At 35.2% G+C, this 21,382-nt stretch overlaps 1 protein-coding gene across 3 annotated transcripts in view; it reads right to left on the bottom strand.

Annotated features, from left to right (window-relative positions):
- CEP120 (centrosomal protein 120) overlaps positions 1-21,382 on the bottom strand; it is a 75,752-nt gene that overhangs the window by 25,158 nt on the left and 29,212 nt on the right. For 2 of the 3 annotated variants that reach the window (XM_021709478.1, XM_008051824.1), the window contains exons 7-16: positions 20,619-20,846; positions 19,397-19,613; positions 18,214-18,388; positions 15,354-15,503; positions 13,983-14,165; positions 11,660-11,756; positions 11,404-11,556; positions 10,797-10,886; positions 5,818-5,910; positions 4,572-4,733 (exon numbers count right to left, since the gene is read on the bottom strand). In XM_021709478.1, the coding sequence (XP_021565153.1) occupies positions 4,572-4,733; positions 5,818-5,910; positions 10,797-10,886; positions 11,404-11,556; positions 11,660-11,756; positions 13,983-14,165; positions 15,354-15,503; positions 18,214-18,388; positions 19,397-19,613; positions 20,619-20,846 (1,548 nt within the window). The remainder of the gene's footprint in view (positions 1-4,571; positions 4,734-5,817; positions 5,911-10,796; positions 10,887-11,403; positions 11,557-11,659; positions 11,757-13,982; positions 14,166-15,353; positions 15,504-18,213; positions 18,389-19,396; positions 19,614-20,618; positions 20,847-21,382) is intronic. The other variant, XM_008051825.1, reaches the window with a different exon arrangement.

Genomic DNA, 21,382 nt, shown 5'->3' with positions numbered 1-21,382 from the left:
ATAGCCCTTTTAAAATAATCATATGCAAAGTTTAATAGTACAAAATTTAATGCTATAGTGTTATTTTTAAAAATTCTAAAATATGCTCATAGTAGACAAGTTGAGATACATAAAGTAAAAGAAGGAAGATAAAGATACCTAGATTTTTTTGTTGTAGAGACGCAGTCTCATTATATTGCTCAGGCTGATCTTGAATTCCTGTGCTCAAGCAAGCCTCCTGCCTTAAGCCTCCTAAAGTGCTAGGATTATAGGTGTGAGCCACCTTGCCTAGCCTTTACACTTTTCTTAAGATTTCACATGTGAGAAAAACTGAGCAAGAGACTGCCAGAAGCAGAGAGGTGCAACCCATTTCCACGCTAGGGTGACTCACTCTCTCCTGAACTCCAGTAGGACAAAGTAAGTGCTAGTTCTCTGCCAACCGAGTATTAGGTCCGATGGCTACACTGAAAAGAAGCTTAGGAGAAAATTAAGAAATAAAAATGAAGAAAGTGAGACTTCAGACTAAAATGACTAAAAACACTCAGGAAGCAAAGAAGGAAAAAGAAACCAAGAAACTAGAAAAACCATCAGACCAGTTAACTAAACCTTGATCTAGTTTCCTAAAAGAATAGAAATTTCCTGAATTTGATAAGCTGAGGAAGAAGAATCATGAACAGTCTAAACAATTGCCTAGTGTCTCAAGCACAGAGGCATAAAAAAGAGCTGGCAAGAAAGTCTCTAGGTGGTGACATATTTTAAGAACTTTTACTGGATTACTCATGCAGCCAACCCAAAGCCAAAGAGCCAACCCTGGCCCTGCCCTTACAGAGAGGCCCTACACAGGATTCTGGGATACAGATTCAAGGATCACATCTTTTTAGGTCTGCTCTGTGCAGATATGGTCATCCTTCCAATTACTGAGTTTCTGTCTTCGGGCTGTCCCCATTCCCTTTGAGGAGCTACCTCTACCCATGAGCTACATGGAGGATCCTCAGGTACCCAGATGGGAGCCCTGGAATATGAACCCTCCATGGTCAGCTCCATGCCCGTTTCCTGTCTTTTTTGTGGCAGCTCCCAGCCCCCAGGAGCAATGGTAAGCTTCTTCTGATTCTGATCCAGATCCTGAGCTTAGAGACAATTAGAATCTGGAACTCAATTCTGTCAAAAAGCAGTATACTGGTGCATGATTCTTTACCCAGCCAAATGTAATAAAAGAAAAGTGAAAAAAAATGAATGGCCATAACTTCAAAAAAATTTAGCATTATAGATATAGCAGATTGTTATCCATGAAAATAAAAATAAGTTCAAATTTAATGTAGTGTTCACTGTTTTCATAGTTTCCTACTATATGAATTTTATAAATTCAAATACCACTACAACTTAAGGTAATTTAGAGATAATTTGGTTCAATTCCTTCAAGTTTAGAGCTAAGAAAATTGAGGCTCAAAGAGCTAAATAACTGAGGCAGTGCAAGCAAGCTAGAGAGCTAGTTGGTAGCGGGGGTAAAATAGAATTCAGACCTTCTCATCCTCTAGTAGTGCTCTAATGAAAGTTGCTTTGACTAAGTACTCACATTCTTAGAACAGTTTCAACGTTTTTTTAAAATGAGGGTATAAAGATGTTCTTTTTAAATCCTGGTTTTTTTTTTAATGTCAACAAGGTTTGTCAAAGGTGTTTTCCAAAAACATACTGATATGACTACCCATCATTACATAAACCAATCATTTCTATCTAAGATGCAAGACTTAACTAAATCTGAAAAACTGAGAACATTTGTGGCAAAAGTGGAACTTAAATCATCAATAATAAGCAATTCTAATTAGGATTTATCTAGCATAGGTAATAAGGTGGTCCATACATGAGAATTTTCCATACAACTGAAGTTTACCTGTTTTAACATCCAAAGTAGAATAGAAACCTTTCTAAATGATCTCTCTCACTCTCCTGTTTTAAACAGAAGCAAAGAAACTTAATATTAAGTTTGGTAGTTTCTTCACCATTCCAGGCATTATCACAATTACTGTTGGACAATCAGGTTGAAAAGCAGTAAGCTATTACGGCACACTGGGCTCTTTTTCCTTTGCTAAGTGGCCCATAAACTACAGTGATTTTGAGTTCTTTAATCTATTTGAGTATGGGTACTTTATCTTCATCAGCTCTCACTGACAGTTTTCCTTCTACCTATCTAGTTAGAATTGTGTGTATAATGCACATAACATAATCAGAGTAAGGGCCTAAAAAGCTTTCCTATACTTAAAATGTGCAATGTATACAGTCATGTACTTAGCAGTTTGGGCAATCTTGAAAGTTTTCCTTGTTCTTTCTGCTCCCGTATTTTCACAGGTCTTAGAACAGTGAGTGGTTCAAGAGAGGTATGATCTGGGCAATTATTTCAAAATACCAGTTATTTCCACCAAGGTTCTTCCTACAAAGATGTAAGCTAATTGTACCAGTTGAGGACAAGATACAAACGTGTATTTCTCAAGAGCTCTTCTGGTGATTCTAATGTGTTAGCTTTTGATCTAAAATGCTGAATTTTCCTGACAAGTGGAAGAAGAGAAGTGTTACTACTGGTGAATCCCAAAATAACTGCCCACTTTTACAACTTCATCTTTCGTATTTTAAAAGACACCCTCCCCATAATTACAACCAAATTATATCTACAACCACCTAAATAACGACCCACTGCTGCTATGGAAACTATTCTTCATAATGAAATTTACTGGAGACTTTGGAAGCATTCATCACACATATCTAACCTTCATTAAAATTTTTCAAGAAAGGGAAGCTTAATTTTTTAACAGCTTGATCCTTCTTTTGATCAGTGGATATTTACTGAGCCCCCACTGTGTGTTGATAACTGAGCTGGGCAAACAGCTATAAACCAAAACAGTTTTTATGGAGCAAACAATCTGACACTGATTACATTATTATGGTAATAAAAATAAAAACTGATATATCACAAAGAAAAAGAACAGGAGAATAATGTCCCATGAAAAAGCATATAATAAAAACTTGAACTAGAGTTAGGGAGCAGGAGTCAGGGAAGATTTGTAGGGGTAACTGATGCTTTGGCTGAAAACTGAAGGATTAGTAGAATTCACCAGGCCCCAAAAAAACAGTACATTTGAGGATTCTGTAGGTGAGAATGATTGAGGCAGGCTTGAGGACCTGATGGAAGACAAGTGTGGCTGGAGAGTACACAGCAGAGGTGAGAGAGTGAGGTTGGAGAGACAGCTCCAAACTATACAGAGGCTTGCAGTGAAAGGCAATTATTCTGATCTTTATCCTATGAGTAATAAGATGATACTGAAAGACTTTAAAGAGAAGGATGTCAAGATTCCCAAATTTCAAAAATATCATTCTGGCTGCAACATGAAGAGCAGATTAGAGGGGCCTGTCATAGAAACAAAGAACACTTAGAGGAAGAAGGTTAGGTATGGATAGAAGGATCACACTGGGTTTTAAATAATGCCTTTAAGACATCTGAATAGAGATGTCAAAAAGGCAATCATATATAAGGGTCTTGAGTGCAAAGGTAAGGTCTTGGATACAAATGTGAAAGTGCCAGATGTACAGACTCTTTGAAGTCATGAGCAAGGATAAGATTGTTTTATAGAAAGCAAGTCCTGAGCTTGGAAGAAGGCCAACATTTAAAGGCTAGATAAAGGAAGATAAGACTACAGAAAAGCCTGAGGAAAACAAGGAGAGTAGTGGTTGAGAAGAGAACACACAAAAACAAGGACAACAGTGTCAATGACGTCAATATGTTTTAGTAAGATGAGAAATGAAAAATGCCCACTGAACTTAGTGACTTAGCCACTGGTGGCTTCTCTGACAACTGGCTGGCTGGCTGGAACGATGAGGACAGAAAGCAAGTGGGATGGGTTGAGATGTGAGTGTAGGATGAAGAAATGGAACACACAGACAATTCTCTCATTAAATTTGGTTCTTAATTGAATTTGGTCTTTAACTAAATTGGGTTCAGTGCTACATGAAGACTATATTTGTTAAAAGAAGACTTATTAGCAAAAGATTTTAAGTTGAAAGTGACCTGCAATATAGTACAATTTCATGCAAATAGTTATAAGAAGCCTATAATCCCAGCACTTTGGGAAGCTGAGGTGAGAGGATCGCCTGAGCCTTCAGGTTCAAGACTACCATGGGTAACATAGTAAGACCTCATCTCTACAATAAGAAAAAAACTAGCCGGGTGTGGTAGCGTGCACCTGCAGTTCTGGCTACTTGGAAGGATGAAGCAGAAGGATTGCTGGAGCCCAGCAGGTTGATGGTCAACACTGGGGTGGCCATGAGTGTGCCACTGCACTCCAGCCTGGGTGACAGAGTGAGACTCCAACTCGGGAAAAAAAAAAAAAGGTTATAAAGGAGGAAAATTATTCTAATATAGCTCTTAGCTTAAACTTAAAGAAGATACAACTCAAAGTGTTTCTGTATCTCAGTACAATAAATGTGATTAGTGATCTAAATTACTGTGAATTTCACCATGTTTAAAGAGTTAGTGAATTATTTCTATTATTTCTAAAATGCAAACACGCTCTAAGTATAAAAAGATGACAAGTATTTTATCCAACCTGCTGCTGGAGTCGGTGTTTATCCTCTTCTAGCTGTTTGATCTTTAACCTTTCTAACTCTACTTGGTGAACACAGTCTTCTTTAGCCCTACGGATAGAGTCATGAAGCTCTTGCAGGTTCCGTTCACGATCTGAGTGCAATTCCTTTTTTTCTCTTTGAAGCTTAAAACAAAAGCATCTTTAAGAGGTTGGAATATTACTAGCTGCATTACACCATTCAATAATATATTATCTTTCTATACAGTTAAATGTTCAGAATATCTACAAATTTATTTTCACATCCTTTTTAATTATTATAAAGTTAACATTCAAGTGTACTGGTATTATGCATTTTCATTTAATACCATTATAGAAGTATATGTAGAAATCCATATATAATTTGTATAAATTCAGTTGAAAAAATCCTAACCACTTAAAACTTCTAGCTGAATAAAACTTTTTTTATTATACAAGCAAACGAGACCCAGTTTCTTCTCTTCTTTTAGAAACTTCTGATTCTCACCTAATTACAAATAAACCGAGCCTGAGTATTAAATCTATAAAAATCTATATTAGATTTTTCCTAAAAAAATCTAATGACATTTATTAAGCTTAATTACATTTAAACACCTAAATCATTCAGAAACCCCAGAAAATGTGCAATAATATGGTTAGGGTGAACCGCTGAAAAAATTTTCAAAACCACATTTTGGTTAGGGAAGGAGCACATAAAATTTAATGTGGAATTTTAATTATCCTGAAATGACCTTTATACATTTTAAATTTTAAAAAACATTTAGGGTAATATTTAGTAGAACCTAATAAAAATGTTAACTAGGTATAATAATAATAATAATAACAACAACAACATAAGTTCTTATCATTTCTTGGTATCTAATCTTTAAGGGAAATTACTTGAAAACAAAATCAGGATTCTATGCCCCTGAGCCCTATGCTTTCTCATCTGTCTAGGCAGTATAACTATTCATTCCTTCCACATCATGGGAAAGCTAACCCCAAACCACTATTGTAGAAGATAGTCAAAGCTGACTGACTATTTCAAATAGCAAACACTTTTCTTCCTATTCTAACATTCTAACATATAAGACATGTTTCACCCTGTTGAATAGCAATTTTTTCCATAATGTCTGAAGGACAATTTCCATGAAATATATTTCATGTAAGCATAGAGCAAAAAGAAATAAATGGTACAAACATAATATAAGGACTCTGTGAAATAAATATATATGATAGATGAATCAAGTACCTCTGATTCTGCACTAGCAAGCTGCTGCTCTCGTTTCTCTAAGTCAATTAGGGTTTTTTGAAGTTTTCCTTCTAGAATAGTATATTCAGCCACCTAAAATAAAGTAAAAAAAAAAATCACCTTACCTTCTCTCCAAATTCAAAACACACACAAATTCAAAAATACATATCATTTCACTGAAATAGAGGCTCTGAGAATAGGAGAGTCACAAATTACATCAATTCAAAGCAGAATTCTTTCTACTGTGCTCTAAGGAAGGAAGCCCATCTAGCATCTGCTTGGGTATCTCTAGCGATATTCATTCAGTGTCTTGAGGAAACCCAGTCTCCTACTGAGCAATCAGGCTGATGATAAAATCTTTTGCTTAGTCAAAACCTAGCTCCTTAAAATCTGCCTTACTCAATGCCTCAGTATACTTCTGCAGTCCACTCAGTCACTTACACTCTCATTTCTTGGTACTAATCCGGTGGTTAGAAGAGCAAGTGGGGTACCAATCAGTCATCCTACTGGTTCAGATCTGACCTTTCACTACAATTCCATTGAGTCTGTTTGAGCCCCTAGCCTAGGAACCCACCTTCCTCAGGCCTTAGGTCCTGCTCTCCTCTCTCTTTAAGGATATGAGTCCTAGCCAGGCGCAGTGGCTCACGTCTGTAATTTAAGCACTTTGGGAGGTGGAGGCGAGAGGACTGCCTGAGCCCAGGGGTTCGAGACCAGACTGGGCAAGGTGGCAAGATCTCGTCTCTACAATAAATGAAAAAATTAGCTGGACGTGGTGGTGCATGCCCATAGTTCCAGTCACTTGGAAGGTTGAGACAGTAGGACCACCTGAGCCCAGCAGGTTGAGGCTGCGGTGGCTATGAGCATACCACTGCACTCTAGCCTGAGACTCCAACTCAAAAAAAAAAAAAAAAAAAAAAGGATATGAGTCCTACTCAGGATAAGAGGCCTACCTATGCAGCTGATACTAGATGCAGTACTCTTTTGGCTTGTTATCTTTCAATTTAGACTGATCATTTTTCACTAGGACTTTCTGTACCAATTTTTCCACTCTCTTTGCCAATTAGTCTCCAGGTCCCAGGCCCCATCCTGATCTTCTCTTTCCTATTGTTAATAAATCCCTGGTTTGATGTTCCTTAGAAGTCCACTCTTTAATTTTGTTTCTGTCCTTGAACAACAACAAAACAAAGAATGTATTTTTGCAAATTTGAGACTGGTGATGGCATCATATCTCCTAGTCTTTTTTCTTCTCTAAGATAAACACAATTTAAACCATAATTCACATATTATGATTTCCACACCCTCTAATATCTTGACTATAATTAAAGATGTAGACTATGTCCTCTCAAAAATACGATACCCAGACATGATCTCACTAGTTCAGAGACCATAAACCACAAAGACCATAATCCATGTACTGTCAAAGACTAGCACAACCCATGTCTATTAACTAAGTCTAAAATTGCAATTATTATTTGAAGATCCTAATCATATTGTTTGTTAATATGAAAGAAAATTCCCAGGAGGGTTTGCTTTTGTTTTTAAACCAGGCATAATCATGCTTATTGTCCAAGTGACTATTTAAACTGACTGCAGTACTTGACACTTGCCCCTTTTAAACTTCATTTTGATGGTTTAGGCTCAACCAATCAGAATCATTTATATATTACTTCTGTTAACTCTACCATCTAGTTTTGGTTCATCTAAAAATATTCTAAGCATGCCTTCCATCCTTAACCAAATCACTAGATACTCAAATATCTGTGGTCCCAGAGTTTTGTCTCAAAATGTCTTCTCCCCTCATGCTACATATTGTCCTTGGGTGAGTTCATCTACACACCATCACACGTACTTCAAAGACTTTTTTTTTTGAGTCAGAGTCTCACTCTGTCACCCAGACTGGAATAGAGTGGCACAATCATGGCTCACTCTAGCCTTGAACTCCTGGGCTCAAGCAATCCTCCTTTCTCAGTTTTCCACATAGCTGGGACAATGGAGGCATGCCACCATGTCAGTTAAATTTTAAAGTTTTTGTAGAGAGGAGCTTTTGCTATGTTTCCCAGACTGGTCTTGAACTCTTCCGCTCAAGAAACCCTCTTGCCTCAGCCACCCAAAATGCTGGGATTATAGGTTTAAACCACTGTGCCCAACTAGAACTCCCTAATTTATTTTTTTAAATTAATTTATTTATTGGAACTCCCTAATTTATAAGGTCAAACCTCTCTCCAGAGTTTCAGGCATACAGACCCAAACACCTGCTAAACATGTCAATATTCCTCATATATCTCAAACTCAGAAACACATAAAAACTTGAAATTATAACTTTAAAAAAATTTTTTATTTTTTAAAATTTTAACAAATATCTTTACATACTTAACACGTCCTGTGGAACCTGTATTTTGAGGGAAGACAGACTATAAATAATTAATAAGTATATATTTAATGTAAGTATAAGAACATTTTATGAAGAAAATAAAGCAGAGTGAGAGGATTAATGCCTAGCAGCAGGGGTAGGGGTCACCAGTTTGGATATGGTAGCCAGAGGCTGTCACTAAGATTTTTCTGAGCAGAGTACAGAAAGTATCTCTGGGAAAACGTTCCATAGATCCTGAGGAAAGAGGTGGCTTACCACGTCTGAGAAACTTCAAGGAGGTTAGTGTGCTTAGAACAGATGGTGTGATCACATGGCTGACATAAGATGAGGTCAGAGAGGAAGCCAGAGCATAGATCATATAAGACCTTGTAGGTCTCAGTAAGAACTCTGGGCTTTATTCGAAGTGTGATGGGCAGTATGATGAATTTTGAGCAGAGGAGTATATAATCTAACTTACACTTTAAAAGTCTTACTCTTGGGCTGGTATGGATACAGCAAGGTACAGGGCCCAGGAATGGAGGAAGGGATACCAAGTTAAGAAATAACAGTAGTAATCAGGAGAGAGATCATGATGGCTTAAACTAGGGACATAGTGATGGAGGTAGTTAAAAATGACTGGTTTCTAGGATACATTCAGAATGTGGGGCCAACAGGATTTACTGTGGGATGAAAGAGAGAGTCAAGGATGACTCTGGCTTATAGCCTGAGCAACTGAGTAAAAGTAGTGCCATTTATTAAGATGAGGAATCAACAAAAGCAAATTTATAAAGATGGAGATAAAGACTGTTTTTAAGCATGTTAAATTTGAGATGTATATTGGATAGCCAATTGGTAGGGTAATGTAGGCAGCTAACTAGCCACATGCAGAGTCCAGGGAAGAAGTCAAAGATGGAAATAGACAGATGTCTGTGTGTGGGTAGGTATAATGTACATAATTTTATGTATATAATGCCAAGAGAGTGGAAGAGAACATCAAAGCTGTAAATGCAGAGAGATAAAAGAAGAGATTTAAGGACTGGGCCCTGGGACAAGCCAATAAAGCCAATATGAGGAAAATCTAGTAAGAAAATTAGGAAGGAGAGACCAGTGAAGATGGCAGAATACAGCAGCCGGAAAGTACAGTCAAGGAAGTCAAGTAATGGAAGTGTTTTGAAAACAGAGACCTCAAACTGGGTGAGGATGAGAAATTATCACTTAAAATACATGTTAGGGCTTCTACTTATAATTCTGGTTATTATCTGAACATTTCTTAAGAGTAGAGGTTTTGAAATAATTTTATCTTTTAGCTTTTGAAAAAGTTCACTGATTATTCAAGTTTTTAATGGTTGAGAATTAAGTTAGACAAAGCTGAAATGTCTATTTTTAAAGTCAAAGTCCTGGGGAACTTCTGCTTCCAGTCATAAAAGACAAACCGCCCTCCTCTATAAACACAAATTGAACAACATATATGAGACAACTGTTTATAGACACTGAGCAAATCGGCAGCACACAATAATGATGCCTAAGAGACAAGAAATAAATGAGGCAAGCCCCGTGAAAACGCTAGCTTACTGTTACAGATTAGGGCTCAAGGAAGGAGAACCCAGAGCCTAGCAATCTGATGAGCTGAGGAAACAGACTGGAGATTGGAGAGGGTAGGGCGACTAGAGTTTGGGAGGAGGAGGGAGATGCATAGAGAACGAGCACCAGAGAGCTGCAGAGTCATCCACACAAATCTGAGGCTGAATCTTGATTAACCATCAATAAGAGTATTTCTAAAGTCCTAAAATCAGAATATTTGAAGACAAGTCTTATTGTCAGGTTTATTTTATTTAATAACTTGAATGAAATAGATAAATATTTAACTTTTCCTTTCTGGAACAAGATCAGATGGTCTCATGTTATCGTTTTTAAAGATGTGATTTATTTCATCATTCAGTTTCTAAACTAGCGTTAAGTTTTTGAGGCTTTTTGTTAACTTACAGATTATGTAATTTTTACATATACTAAAATGTGTTTTCATAATAGGCATTTTTTCTCTATAGTATTCAATTTTTATATTCTCAAATTATTTTTTTGAGACAGGGTCCTGCTCTGTCACCTAGGCTGCAGTACAGTGGCAGAATCATGGCTCACTGTAGCCTCCAACTCCTGGGCTCAAGGAATCCTCCTGCCTCAGTTTCTCAAGGAGCCAGGTCTACAGGTGTATGTCACCATGCCAGCTAATTTTTTTGTTATTTTGTAGAAACAGAGTCTCACTATGTTGCTCAGGCTGGTCTCAAACTCCTGGCCTCAAACAATTGTCCTGCCTTCGGAGTAATCTAGGAGAGAGATCCCAAAATGCTGAGATTACAGGCATGAGCCACCACACATGGCCCTCAATTTTTATATTTAGCTATTTTTTGAATAGTTAATACATTTGTGTGTTTCAAAACCCCAAAAGTACAAAACGTGTTATGGTGAAAAGTCTCCCTCCTATCTTAATCCTTCCATTCACTTCTCCCATGCCAATGCCAACACATAATCACTATAATTACTCATTCCTACAAGAGATTTTCTTTAATGCATACACAAGATATTATAATTAATATTCTTCCTTTCCTACCTCAATTCTTACCCAAGTTATTACCTTTTTCTTTACTAGTGATTCTCTCTCCCGGTCCCTTTTCTTCCATTCTTCTGCAAGAGCTTGCATATGAGCCAGTTCTTTCTGCTTTAGCTACAAAAAGAAGAAAAATAAAGTCACCAAAAAATTCCAATATTTCAAATAAATGAACCCATTGTCTTCAGTTAAAGAATGAATACTGATCACTAATACGTTTTTTCAAGGCATTCTATTGTATTCTTAAAAAAAAAAAAAATAAAGGCATATAATTCAGGAGAGTAAGAAGCTAACAGTGGGTTCTGTTTTCTAATTTTCCCGTTTGGAGACTGATGATGGCTGGTTCCGGGGATATGCCAGATGAACACCTGATATTTAAAGATTAACCTTCATTCCTAATTTTGCCCAACATTCACGGGCAAAATTTAGGGAAACCTTCTAAGTGGCTTCTGCCAAGTTGTCACATTTCACATTTCAAGTATTCTCAATTTTTTTTAAAGTAAGGCATTGTTGACATTCAAAGAAAACTAGATATGGTACCCACAGAACACAGAGAGAAAACCCTGCAATGGAAAAGGAAAAATATATAAAGTTAATGAAAATAGACTTTTTAAAGTAACATTTAAAAAGTAACCTGATTCTCAAAAATGTCTTCTTGCATCTCCTTCCACATTTCTAGCTCAAGTGCTGCTTTATATTCTAAGGTTTCACGAGGCTCGGTCTGGATCTCTGAAGGACAAGGTGCTGGAGGAAGAGAAGATGGCTTCTGTTGTACAGCAGGTACGCTCTAAAGTATGAATTAAAAAGTACATTTAAATAAATATTCACACATATACACACACATTAGAGTCCTCTTGAATGATAATTTGATAACATTCAATTATATTTACCTGATATGAGTCAGAGACAAAAATCTCACGCATTTTCACTAGTCCATAATCTTCTAAAGTCACTGTGTAAGAAAGATCTACTATCCTGTTACTTGACCTGAAAATGAAATAAGAAATTATCTGAAAGTTCATGGAAGCATTCCTTTTATTTTCCTAGTGCTTTAGCTTTGAGGAGCAAACAACATGTTTTGCAACTGACACTATTGTTTTTGAAACTGCAGCTTCTTCTATAGGCTTCAAGATCTTCCAAACATAACTTTATTTGACCATCACAAATACCCTGTGAAGTACATACCTATATTTACTACAAAATAACAAACAACAGCTGTGAAAAGCATAAGGTGAAATTTAAAATCTTACAAAGGTAATTACTGCTAATGTTTAGTTTCTTTCCTTCCTCTCTCAGTTATACTTATATGTAGATACATATGCACACGTGCATTTTAACATCATACAGTTTTGTTCTGTTTTCCTATTTACATCAGAGCATTTTCTCTTCTCATAAACATTAATTCAAAAATGTGATTTGTACTGCCTGCAAAATATACTAATAAATTTATGTAGTAAAACATACTTAACATTTCCATATTCTTGATTAGATAGGTTATTCTGAATTATTTTTTCAACTTTTCCAGGTGTGAACATGCTCATAAGTAAACCTTTCACTATATATAAGCACTGCCACAGGATAATTCCATAGGATAAGTATATGTTAGTTTGATCATAATGAGCAACTCTTGGTATCACAGAATGGCAAAATATTAGAAGAAAATAAAATCTTGTCTAAATGAAATATATTCCAGTCAAAACTAATAAATGGATCTCACACAACTAGAACTCTCAATTAACCAACTTTTACATTTTCTTCTAATCTCACAGATTTCAGAAGAAATTAGTAAAGTAAAATGAAACACTAGAATTTTGGAGAGAAATTCCTGAGTGTATCTGAAGTTCTCACTTAGGTAAGTCTCCTAAAATTTCTCTATCTATAGAGCATGGCAATGAAAGTTAATATTATTAACAGGCCGGGCACGGTGATTCAAGCCTGTAATTCCAGCACTTTGGGAGGCCGAGATGAGAGGATTGCCTGAGCCTACGAGTTTGAGAACAGCCTGGGCAACTTGGTGAGACCACATGTCTACAAATAAACTGAAAAATTAGCTGGCCGTGGTAGCGCACGTCTATAGTTCTGGGTACTTGGAAGGCTGAGGCAGAAGGATTGCCTGAGCCCAGCAGGTCAATGCTCGGCTGGCCATGAGTGTCCCACAGCACTCCAGCCTGGGCAATGGAGTGAGACTCCAACTCAGAAAAAGAAAATCAAACATATAGAATTAAATTAGCTTCAATTTTTAGTGATTTGATTATATTCTACTTATGATGACAGAAAAGAATGCTAACTTTAAGAGAGATTTTTCAATAATAAGAGTCGGGTACCCGCATAATGAACATTTGTATACCTAACCTTGAATTGTACCCCACATCTTTACAATAAAAATAGTAATAATAATAATAGGAGTCAAAACAAAAAGAATTTTCAGTTAACTAAACGTGATTCTTTAAGACACCTGTTTCCATTCTTCTAAGTGAATAAAAGTTTTTATTATTAAAACCTTCAGTCTCTGGAAGTGGGTATGAATAGAGAGACATAAGGCAAGAAATTTCAGTAATACTTTTAGATCTAAAATTTTTACTAAGTCTTATTTCCTTCTATATTCTTACTATGCTTTAAAGATAAAGGCATGTGACATATAATGTTTAATGCTAAGTTAAATTTAAATTTTTTTATTTTAAAAAAAGTAATTTAAAAATATTGTATTATATTAAGATATGTAAAAAAACTCAAGTTTTCACTGAGGCTATGAAGTTCAGGACAAAAAACAATAAAAATTTTAAAAACTTCCCCTGACTGCTAAATATCTGTGGCATCCTCAGACTTTAGATTCGAGACAGAAGTTAAAATATTTTTCAAGTGGAAAATCAATCAGTCATTTCCAATGCAAAATATGTTATAAATTTAAACCTTGAATTACAAAATAAAAAAAGATCCTGATTTAAAATTGTCAGGCTAAAGAGAAGAGACGGTAAATACTCAGCAGTCTGAGTACAATGGTACTATAGTAACAAAGATTCTTTACTTTTGTGAGGTAAAATGGATATCAGAAAGAAAGCAAAAGAGAAACCTAGGGTAAAGCTCCCATAGGTCAAAGAAGAAAGATGATTAAAAAAAAAAAAGAGGATAGGAAAGGGTGAGTGTGGTTAGCTAATCAGAATCATTACATGAATAAAAATGCAAAGCAAAGACCAATTTTGTGAAATGCATTACCCTTGTGCTGCTATAACAGGCACACTTTCACTGTAAGTTTGACGCCAACATTGTTCACCATTAGAACCTAAAAAGCGAGTTTTTTCTGAAGACAAGATGTGAGAAAGCTGGATTCTTGCAATCCCCAGAAGTAAATCCTTGCTCATTTTATCCTTGTGCCATAATTCAACGAGCAACGGAATTCTAAAAAAGAGAGACATATGTGTTCATACCTATCAACTTTGAATTAAAGTCTTTTCTGAACTAACATCCTGAATTCTTTTAATGTAATCAAAGATGTTTTGCTCCCTGGATTGCCATCTAACAATTGTTAGATTAAAGGTTCAATTCCACAGGTAGAAAATATGAAATGTAGTCATGCAACACACAATGTTTCTGTCAATGACAAACTGCATATACAACAGTAGTCCCATAATTATAATATGGTAATTTCACTGTATCTTTATTATGTTTAAATGCAAAAATACTTACCATTGTGTTTCAATTGCCCACAGTATTCAGTACAGTGTGTAGCCTAGGGCAGTCTACATCTAGCCTATGTGTGCAAGCTATACCATCTAGGTATGTGTAAGTATACCCTACAATGTTCACACAGTGATGAAATTGCCTAAAGACAGATTTCTCAGAACTTATCCCCATCATTAAGTAACACATGACTGTACTATTACATTTCCTATACTTATTTCTATGCAATAAAAAACCTTTCAAACATCATTATTCTCACAAATGGTTAGATCATTTTTAGTTACCCTTTATTCTTCCTTTTAAAATAATATATAAATTTGAATTGTAATACTGAGAAAGTAAAAGACGTTTCACTGATCTCATTTTTCTTCACAAATCCATTTCAGATAGCCAGATTAACACCTCCAGTTGCAAATTTTTTTAAATCAAAAAAGCAATTTTTTCATTCAGTAAATCAACAATAAAAAATAAATATTTAGTTCTTAGATATTTATCATCCTATATTACATTACGAAAAGACAAGACCACTTTTCAAAATTCCCTCATTATTCAGAGGTTTTTTTGTTTGTTTATTTTTTGTGTGTGAGAAAGCAGGATTTACTGAGAGGACAGAAAAGCTCTCACAGTGGGAGGGGACCCAAAGGTGTTACCCTATTCAGAGGTTGTTTTAATAGTTTAAATATCGAAACTCAGACAACTAAGATACAAAAATCGGAGAATAATAAGTCATTGAAAACTCTGTAGAAGAAGTACAAATGTCATAGATAGCATTAGTAAATTTGTTTCCTGATTCTCAGTGAATAAACAGATGTGGATTTAAACCTATAGGGATTTTTAATAATATACAAATTTTCAAGAGTTGGCTTAAGAAAATAATTAATAGCATACACCCAATGTATACATTACCTTAAGAAGGTGTCTTGCAACTGATGAGGCATAGTTGCAAAATCAAATGCACAATAAGATTGGGGAAGAAAAACTTCCATGTTTTTCCGAACTTCTACGGGAGGATTAGTCATAATAGGAGCTGCACTTCCAAAGAATGGATATGAGTATCTAGAATGTAAAAAAAACAGACTTACAATACAGTTTACAGATGAGATTTACAATTTGGCTTTTAAAATAAAGTGTAATATAAATATTATGAGTAAATGGAATTTTTTAAAATAAAAAAATGGTAGAAACACCAAGCTGTCATTTGTTTAGGTATTCCTTGAGGGCATGTGTCCTATCTTTTTCATCTTTGCATTCCCAGGAACAAATAAGCAATTTCTGCCATATAGTAAACACTCAAGAAATGCTTGCTAAATTTAATTTGTAAACCTTGCTTCCTTTATAAATAGTGTCCTGATCTTTTACAGGCTAAAAAACCCTTAGTCAACTCCAAAGGGATGCATTCGTGATAATGTCTTTGAGCAGAGAAGCAATTCAAACATATTATAAATGAATCAAAGAGTTAAGTAACGTTATTTCTTTCATCACACAAAAAAACCACTAGATTAAATGGAAGAATGGCTGACTAATGCTGAACTTACTTTGTGTTTAAAGCCAAATAAAAAGACATTATATACACACTTAATCTGATCCTAACTATTAGAAAGGGATTGGCAGTAGTGGGAAACTGCCAGGGGAGGGGGCTGGGATTAGCAGTTGAGGGAAACTGCCAGGGGAGGGAGGGGCACCTCATCAACAAGGGTACCTGCATAATGAACATTTGTATATCTAACCCTGAACGGCACCCCACATCTTTAAAATAAAGAAAAAAAATTCGTCCTGTAATCTTCTTAGTCATATACAAAAATTAAACTCTAAACTATACTAGTAAAAACTGTTTTCCTATGAGGAGAATTCCTGTGCATTCATCCAATTTCTATATAATTATACATCCACTGAAGTCAAGTCATCTCAAAGGAAGTTCATGCCCTAGAACCCCCTACCATCTTACTATAGGATCTAGTGATTAAAAGAAAAAAAAAAAATCAAGGATTAAAGATTAAACTTTTCAAATACCAGTGTTACCTCACAAATTCCATTACATAGTTGCAAACTACAATTACATACCAACGCAGAGCATGACAACATAAAATTTATCGAACTGAGAAAAAGTTAAATGGCCAGCATTTTTTAAAGTGCCTTAAAATGCTTCAAAGACAGAACCAGTGGTCCTTATTATCATGTGAACTCTATGTAGAGTGTTAAATGGAATGTAACTATTTATTTCCTCTGTTTAGAATATTATTTCCCCTTTTTTTTGTCAGGTGAATTACTATTCTCTCATAGAGAATTACTTCTGAATCTGTCCTCCTTATAGGATGAGTTCTTTGTTTAGGTGGCTCATGCACTTCTAATACCAGGCATACTGTTAGCATAACATAGGCACTTAATTGTTAAGCAAATGGTTCTTAAGTCAAGAATTAATACAAACACTAATGCTGGTGCTTTTCAAGTGGGCTTGTATAAGGCTTCCCTCTCACAGCAACTAATTTTCGATCATCCCTGTGTCTCTGTGCTTTTGGTCAACATGATCTCCAGGTATCCTAACATCATATTCTCTAGTAGCAGCATAAGAGAGAGTTCAATTAAAGGAGTAGAGGAGAAAACAGGCAATAGGAGAATAAGAATTCTATTTCTAAAAGCAATTCTAAGATGTTATAGAAATCCTTTGAGAAAAGCTATGCCTGTGAGAAAAAAATCTTTTTGCAGTTTTCAATTTCCAGTTAAGACATTTTAGTAATGATTCTCAGCATCTAACATGAGGTAAATTGCAGAACTTAAACTGAAATGGAAAGACCTAATTCACAATCCCACTCAGTGCTGAGTGGCTTTGATTCTGTGCATACCAAAGCACGGAGAATTTTGGAAACAACTTGATAAGGAAGCAAAGAATTGAAAAATTAGATGCAAGTTCGAGCTGATTTATGCATTTCAAAGGCAGGTATACCTCAGATGACAGCAAGAAGCTATGTGTAGTTGCTGAGACGCATATAAATGGCAATCCAAGAGGACACAAAGATTTTCTCACTTTAATCACAAAGACCAACAACTTTATTTCGAATGCTAATGCTTGTTCCAAGGAAACTTATAAGAAGGGAAAGCTAACCACCCCAAACTAAACACATTATTGTAGTACATGCACTTTATATCTCAGTCACAAAAGTCTATAAAAATGTAATGTTACCAAGTAATATTAAGTATTATGTAAACTCATTATTAGCAAATTGCTATCGTGATTAATAGTATTAATATTAGTAAATAATATTGATTTTTTGTAAAGCCATTTAACTGACAAACACATACACACATAAATTCTTTATACTGAACAGTGTGGATACACTGTACTTATAGCTCTTTAAGTATGATGTTCAGATTCACAGCCATAAAATGTAGTTATGAGGAATATGATTTCTCATTATAATATAGTTTTATAGAAAAATCAGATACTACATTACCACTTTTTGACCTACAACACATTTTTCTAGGAAAAATAACTTTAAAATTTAAGAGCCACTGTATTTTAAATGGCAGCATTAACAAATTATTATAAATGCATATAATTATTATACTAAAATAGGTGACAGTTACTTTTTAGACTACCAATGCTACCTGCTTTAAGTTCAAAGTCACTATGATATAGCCTCACCCTTTTAGTCCACTAATTTAACAAATGTTCTAACTTCTTTGGTGATAGTTCTCTCTGCAACTCCCCAAACAGAGGAAAGGCATTTCTCTTCAGAAAATAATACTTTGAAACAAAATAAAATCACACCTTAATATACAGTTGATTGGAAAACCAATTTCCAAAGCATGAATACTTCTCAAGTCTATGGAAAAACAAAAATGATGTGACGTTGCTGGAACAGCAATCTTCTGTCCTGATGCTGTTTCTGAAGCACTGGATGTAGTCACTGGCTGGGCCAGTGAGGCAGGTACAGAAGAACTGGCTAAAATAGACATAAAATTAAAAAAATAATTCTACATGCTAACAGCTTCTCTTAAGTTGTTCAGATAATTTAAAGCTATCATCTCATTTACTTTCAAGCAAGGAATTTGACTATTTTGTCTTATGAATATATGAACTGAGGCATAAGTATTTTAAAAGCGACATGCCCAAAATAACCTGGGTTTTAATTCTCATTCTAGAACCATGTAAAAAAAGGGTTTATTCTCAAAACATATTATGAAGCATAAAAACATACAGAACCAATAGAATAATGTGTGACTGCAGCCTAGCAGGCACTAACTTATTTCTAAGACACAGCTACACATAACTTAGCACTCAAAGGGTTGTATTTGAGACATTACTGATAAAACGACACCACTTTTCAAAAAATAGCTTTGGTTATTTTAGACACATATGAAATAGTCTAACAGAAAGATAAAACTTGAAAAGACAGAGATATCTAGTCCAACCCTATTATAGACCAAAGATGCTTAGTCAGTGGTCCAAGTTGCACAGCTACGCAGTGACTGAGATATAACTTATATCAAAGACTCCAATTCTTAATCCACCACCAATTACTCATTCTACTAGCAATAACTGCAGACCATTACACAATGGCTGGAAAAATTTTATAAAACCAGTTTAAAAAGGCATTCTCAAGTCTCTTTTCAAAAATATTATGAGATTACTACAACAGTTAATAGCTCTTTTCTCAAAAATTCCAATAAATTCAAGATATTTAATAGTTTAAAAACTATTTACAAGAACTATATTATTTGAGTATATTTCTAGTATGAAAGTATAATAACAAATTTTTACCTTAATTTGGTAAATTGTATTATAAACTTACATAAAGTTCAATGACTCAAATTGAAAAATGTTGTATCACCACACATTATTCGGGTCTAAAAATACCCATAATTTTTACTTACAACTCGTGAAAGCTCTCAGTCATTTATTCAATGGCTGCACATACAATACCGAAAGATCTGTAAAAAGAATATCTTACCCTTTGGATTTGTTTTGTTGTCCTTATCATACTGTAAGCTTTCCACTTCACTTCCTGTTACATCATCTTTTGTTGGAGGTGACTGGTTGTGAGGTGGAACAGGAGACACACTTGGTGATTTTGCCTCAGTAAGTGTCTTTTCCTTTATGGGAGTTAAAACTCTCTTCTTCGAATGTTCCGGCTCATGTTCATTCTGGGTCTTTAATTCAATTAAAGACTAAAAACAATTTTTAAATAAAGTATAATTTGCAAAGAACTTTCCTTCACAATTAAGAAGAAAAAAAAAACTGGCGTCTTTTTTTTTTTTTAAATAAGCTTCCTTTCCCAGTTTGAATATTTCTAGTCTACTTTTCTTCACAATTTGCAAATTTTCTTATAGCATCTAGGGCCAGAAAAAGGAAGATGAACAGGAGAAAATATGATATCAAGAGCTGAGTTACAAAATGCAGCCTAATGGATAAGAAGGAATATTTGAGATAAAAAAGCCAGGCACAGCAGTCCCTGAGAATAGTTATTCCTACCAAGGCAGTACAATAGAGGACTATCTTCCTAAAAAAGAAAAAAATTGATGTCTTATATGATTTTCTTTCTCTCCTTTACTCCACTCCCTTCTAAAAATATATACATATACATCGTTTAACACTCACTTCAGTATTTCTATTTTTAATTCACAACAACATAAAGATCAACTTTTTGACAAAACAAGACAAAGTTGATTCTGAGGATACAATTTTTAAAAATGTAAATAAATGTCCATTTCTGTTCCAAAAACTACCTAAGAGACTATGAGGACTACAAAGCACTAATGAACCAAGAATCTTATTTTAGTTCAGGTAGTGTCAAACAAAAAGATGCCATTAATGCAGATTCCCGAAACTAGGTCTACAAATATCCTCTTTTACTGGAGTTCCTTTGCAGCCACAGTCATTGACAATGAGTTGGGGGTGGGGGAGACTATGAGTGGAAATGGTTTCGACTACATGAGAAGACCATCCCAAAGGCAGACAGCTCTGGGTACAGTCACTTACAAACTGTAGAAGGCAACAATAGAAGCACAGTATCTTTCAGAAAAGTTTTTTCAGAAAAGAGGTATCATATTATGTAGACTACTAATTAAGAGTAATAAATACATTCTTATGTCAGGTAACTCTTCTGAAGTTCAACCTCTGTAAGTATTAAAAAGTAAGACTGAAGAATGGAATGGAAGGAAGCCACTACTTGCCTGGGAGTCTATGCCTTCTCTCTGCAGAGCCACAGACACTCCCACAGTTGGGGCTAGCTCCACAGGAATAGGTGCAAGCTTCTGTTTGGCTCGGTTTGGAGGGTCAAGAGTAAAAGCACCCTCAACTGTGACCGGATGCTGGTTGATTTCTGTACTGCCCTTTTTCAGTAATCCAGTTAAAGGTATTTTTGTACTTCCAAGTGACTGGTCTCCACAGCAAAGATGGATCTAGTATGAAAGGGAAAATCCAAGCAGGACTTTTATATTTTCTCTTCTCCCCTAAACTCCATAAGCTTAATAAAAAGTTACAAAATGATTAGAAGATAATATAGGTTACCTCACTGACCTGCAGTGACTAAGTAACCAATGCTCACATATGATTATTAACTGGTGATAAAACACAAAGTTTACTAACAACTAATAATAGTTTTACCTCTTTTTCATTTTTCATTTTTTGTTTAAGAGATGAGGTCTCATCATGTTGCTCAGGCTGGTCTCAAACCTCTGAGCTCAGGCAATCCTCTTGCCTCCACCTCCCAAAGTACAGGTATTATAGACATGAGCCACTGTGCCCGGCCCTCTTTTTCATGTTTTACTTTCATTATTGCATAGGCATATGCTATATAAACCCTTATTACTGTCTCTTTGGTAGCCTGTGGTTACTTTAGTATTTTACTCTGGCTACTTTATATATGTAAATTGTATAATAAAATAACAAAAGCATGAATTTAAATAGAAAACAAATACCTCAAAATTTTTCTACT

The sequence above is a fragment of the Carlito syrichta genome, unplaced genomic scaffold (genome assembly GCF_000164805.1).
Source record: "Carlito syrichta isolate Samal-C Ts95f unplaced genomic scaffold, Tarsius_syrichta-2.0.1 Scaffold236936, whole genome shotgun sequence".
Classification (NCBI taxonomy): domain Eukaryota; kingdom Metazoa; phylum Chordata; class Mammalia; order Primates; family Tarsiidae; genus Carlito; species Carlito syrichta.
The sequence above is the reverse complement of the archived record's forward strand: the minus strand, read 5'-3'. Positions and strand labels throughout refer to the sequence as shown.